Here is a 4,375-nt window from a genome sequence, read left to right as displayed (position 1 = left end):
TATATGTTTTAAACTCTTTTTTCATTAAGAATTGATAGTAATATGAGATAGACATTAACTTGTTGACTGTGATACGATAAAATTTTATATCGATATCGTTTTAGCTGTAATTTTATGGATTGAATCTTTGTTTACATTCTGTTGTCGAGCTAATGCTTGAAATATTATATTGGCGAACCAATGCTTGAATGCAACGACGATACCAGTAGATATCATTAAAATATGATTTTAGAATATCTCAGTTAGCAGGTTAACATCCAATTCAGACAGATGCCAATTTTTTTAACAGAAAAGGATAATTTTGGAATATATGAATAGTCGAGTTATCATTTTTATAACTTTTAATAGTCAAAACTCAACAAAACAAAGTCATATAATAAGAGGATCATTTTATAATTTAATAATTTAAAACCAAAAAATTAATATCTTATAATCAGATGACTATTTGTGTAATTTACCAAATGAAAAATTAAGTTATCAAATCAAATGATTTAATAAACGAAGATCATCGGTTGATATGTTTACACCAAGTCTCCCAAGTCCCAACGGTCAAAGGACATGGCAATCTCCAATAACTCCTCCGGCGCTGAAACCCCACTCCTAGTGGAAGACATCGTTGATGGTTGCCTTGACTACAAAGGCCGCCCTGTCGAAAGAACCAGCTGCGGCGGCTGGAAATCCGCTTCCTTCATAATAGGTGATGCCTTGCTGTTTTAATTACTCAATAATCCCATTTGATAAATCGCTAAGCTTATGAAAATGAATCCAAGTGCAGGCGTAGAAATTGCCGAGAGGTTTGCTTACTGTGGAATCGACTCCAACCTTGTAACATACTTAACTGGACCTCTGGGTCAGTCCACCGCCACTGCCGCCGTGAATGTCAACACCTGGTCCGGTACGGCGGCGCTTCTGCCACTCTTGGGGGCATTCATTGCTGATTCTTTTCTTGGCCGATACCGCACCATTATTGTTGCTTCTCTTATTTACATTTTGGTAACATAAAAAGGATTTCTTTTCTTTGCACAATTATACGTTCCCTACCAATTATGAATATAAAAAAAAGATACTGGATCTCAGCTCTCAATTATATTTGCGTTGTAGTCATTTGTCTGTTATTTTGGTATGTTATGCCTGTAATTTTAGTTATATATAGTAACCTGTTAAAAGTAAATCTTTCTAGGAAGTGGGAATTTCTTGTCAGAGCTTCCGAGAGCTGAATTGGAGTTGTGAGTGAGGCTTAGAGCCTTAGACCGTCATTAAGTCTCGGATACGAAAATAACTATGCATCATTCTCTTACAAGGAATATGTTATGGAGAAGGTTTTTTGGTGTAAAAGTTGGCATGATCTTGAACCACTTTTCTGAGATTAGGTGTAGGATATACTGCGTAAAGCTGGTCCTGGCAGTAGCTGGTTTACTCCAACGTTGTTGAAGTCTTGAAGAAATAATAACTGAACACAGTTTTGGGGCTTTGATGTTGATTTAATAGCTGTTATGGATTCTTTTTCATGGTTTCTAAGTTGGAACTTTTTGCCAAATTCAGTGTGCTTGCTGTAAGGGGGGAATTGCCCAACTTTCCTTAGTTTCTAAACTTGTTTGTATGCACTTTCTTAATTGGAACTATTTTTTTCTTTTGTTGGCTTGCAAACGAAAATGCAACGTAGAAACTGAAAATCTTATTTCATATGTGTGGTCTGCGATGCATGTAAATAGTTTACCCATGCTAAATGAGTGTTAAAGTGAATTATTATTAATGTTTTCTACTTTTCTTGGAATGCTGATCATTACATCTTCTGGTTGAAAATGAACAGGCAATTTTTTGACAGCTCATCTAAAAAATAAAATAGCATTGACAGTACTCTATTATATATCAGAATATTATTGCATCTTATGTACCAATGAGGTGATAACATTTAACAGTTTACACAACTTGTTCTAGTTGGAAAATTATTGTTTATGTTTTAAGCAAGGTTTGATCTAGTGCCCACAGCTTTTTGGTACTTTTTTTTTTTGCTTCAAGCAACCAGTTTTGAATTTTAATTCAAACTTCAGCAAGTATACATAGTAGATGGAACTTATACTTGAGCTTGTAGATGGCCTTAGCCATAATGTAGATAGTTTTAGAAAAGTGCAAACTCTTTAAAGGCAGATCTAAAGAAGTGCTTGAGCTTCATTTATTTGTTTCGTTAATTGTTCGGAGTACTTGTCGAGTTGCTTTTGTTTTCTCTTTTGACTTGATTTTGAAATAATTTACAGGGACTCGGATTGCTAACTTTGTCGGCCACTCTTCCTTCTCTGAACACTTCTTGGTGCCAAAAGGCTGATACCAGCATACTGTGTTCTCCTCAGTTACAAGTAATAATTTTCTTCTTCTCACTCTATCTAGTAGCATTTGGACAAGGTGGACATAAACCATGTGTCCAAGCTTTTGGTGCGGATCAATTCGATGCACAAAACCCGGAGGAGTTCAAAGCCAAAAGTTCCTTCTTTAATTGGTGGTATTTTGGTTTATGCTCTGGCACCTTAGTAGCATTTTTGATTTTAAACTATATCCAAGACAACCTTAGTTGGGTTCTTGGATTTGGTATCCCCTGTATCATCATGGTTGTTGCACTGGTTGTTTTCTTGTGTGGAACAACTACTTACCGGTATAGTGTCAAAAGAAATGAGAAGAGTCCATTTGTAAGGATTGGTCAGGTGTTTGTTTTAGCAGTTCGGAATTGGAGAACATCATCAATAGCTGCCGATAAAGAAGCTTATGGGACTCTGCCATCAGCAGGTTCCGAGCAATACAAGTAAGTTAAATGTTTACCCCACTTTCAAATGTAGATGTTAGAACTTGTAAATTGATATTTTGTGTTGTTCTGTTTGACATATCCTGTTATTGTTCAGTTGAATGAAGCACGTATAAGCTCCTGCTTATAAATGTGCATTTTTCAATGGCTTTGTATTGCCATCAGGGAGTTCTTGCACTATCCTGTGCTTCTTCTCTAATTTTCTAAATTTAACTGGGCTGAAATATGTGAATTGTTTTCTCCCTTTTCCGATGGATTATGAAAAGTATTTGTAGTTTTTTTACCTTTAACACGGGTATCTGCATTTTTTAATATGGCAGATTCCTCAACAAAGCCTTGCTTGCTCCAGACGGTTCAAAGGAACATGGAAAGGTGTGCTGCATTGGAGAGGTTGAAGAAGCAAAGGCTGTTCTAAGGCTAGTTCCGATATGGGCTACAAGCTTAGTTTATGCTGTTGTCCTTGCACAATCATCGACTTTTTTCACAAAACAAGGCGCTACCATGGACAGATCAATTACAACAAGTGTTAAAATACCAGCAGCTTCACTTCAGGCATTCATCAGCCTTACAATTGTTCTATCCATTCCTATATATGACTGTATTTTTGTTCCTTTAGCAAGAGCCTGGACTGGAAAACCTGCCGGAATAACAATGCTTCAGAGAATCGGAACTGGGATGTTTTTATCTGCCATATCAATGGCACTTGCAGCTTTAACCGAAATGAAGCGGATTAAAATCGCTCGGGAACATGGTTTGGTGGACAAGCCAGAAGCCACGATTCCGATGAGTGTGTGGTGTTTGGTTCCTCAATATGTTGTGACTGGGTTGTCTGACATGCTCACCATGGTTGGTCTTCAAGAATTCTTCTATGATCAGGTCCCAAATGAATTGAGAAGCATTGGTCTTGCACTGTACCTTAGCATCTTTGGTGTTGGAAGCTTTTTGAGCGGCATTCTAATTTCTGCCATTGACAAAGCAACAGGAGGGAGCGGTGGAGAGAGTTGGTTTCCAAATAATTTGAATAAGGCACATCTTTATTACTTTTATTGGCTGCTTGCTGCACTTAGTGCCATAGAATTGGCTCTCTATTTCTATTTTGCCAAAAAATACATTTATAATAGAGCAACTAGACAAATGCAGTCATGAATCCTAAGAAAAGAGATTTGTTGAAATTAAATTGTAAATGAGATATTTGTATTCGTAAATTATACAGATTTTACTGATAAGAAATTGATTTGACTATACAAATCAACACAAACATTATAAAATATATTTTTATATAATACTTTTACATGCAAAATGCTCAACACAAACATAAACCCGACAATTTTAATCCTTATAACCCTAAAATATAAGATAACAAATCTTAAAAATTAACTATACTCAATCATATCACACTTCATATCGACTACTACATCCATAAACACCCTAAGATCCTAACGTTCACTCGAGGAAAACATTAATATTTTTTTAGAAAAGCATAAACCTACTCTTATAATATTATAATATATTTTATTTTCTTTAGTTCTATTTTTTACTACAAACTATTTTATTTTTTTATTTTTTATTTCATGTTACAAA

General features: G+C 35.5%; 1 protein-coding gene across 2 annotated transcripts; it reads left to right on the top strand.

Annotated features, from left to right (window-relative positions):
- The first annotated feature begins 542 nt into the window (after nt 1-542).
- On the top strand, nt 543-3,976 carry LOC120180685 (protein NRT1/ PTR FAMILY 5.10-like). 2 transcript variants are annotated; one of them, XM_039185970.1, is made up of 4 exons: nt 543-697; nt 776-993; nt 2,256-2,794; nt 3,115-3,976. In XM_039185970.1, the coding sequence occupies exons 1-4, from the start codon at nt 559-561 to the stop codon at nt 3,938-3,940; spliced, it is 1,722 nt and encodes a 573-aa protein (XP_039041901.1). In that variant the 5' UTR covers nt 543-558; the 3' UTR covers nt 3,941-3,976. The 2 variants fall into 2 exon arrangements, with proteins under 2 accessions (XP_039041901.1, XP_039041902.1); XM_039185971.1 differs by having other exon boundaries at nt 595-697; nt 776-895.
- Nucleotides 3,977-4,375: the final 399 nt, after the last annotated feature.

This window comes from Hibiscus syriacus, unplaced genomic scaffold, assembly GCF_006381635.1.
Source record: "Hibiscus syriacus cultivar Baekdansim isolate YM2019G1 unplaced genomic scaffold, ASM638163v2 tig00112498_pilon, whole genome shotgun sequence".
NCBI lineage: Eukaryota > Viridiplantae > Streptophyta > Magnoliopsida > Malvales > Malvaceae > Hibiscus > Hibiscus syriacus.
This window is presented reverse-complemented; position numbering and strand designations above follow the sequence as displayed.

Excerpts from the sequence above, each read along its gene's own strand:
- LOC120180685 (XM_039185970.1), top strand. The coding sequence starts at position 559 with ATGGCAATCTCCAATAACTCCTCCGGCGCTGAAACCCCACTCCTAGTG. Across the intron at positions 698-775 it reads ATCCGCTTCCTTCATAATAG|GCGTAGAAATTGCCGAGAGG; the intron begins GTGATGCCTTGC and ends ATCCAAGTGCAG. Across the intron at positions 994-2,255 it reads CTTCTCTTATTTACATTTTG|GGACTCGGATTGCTAACTTT; the intron begins GTAACATAAAAA and ends AATAATTTACAG.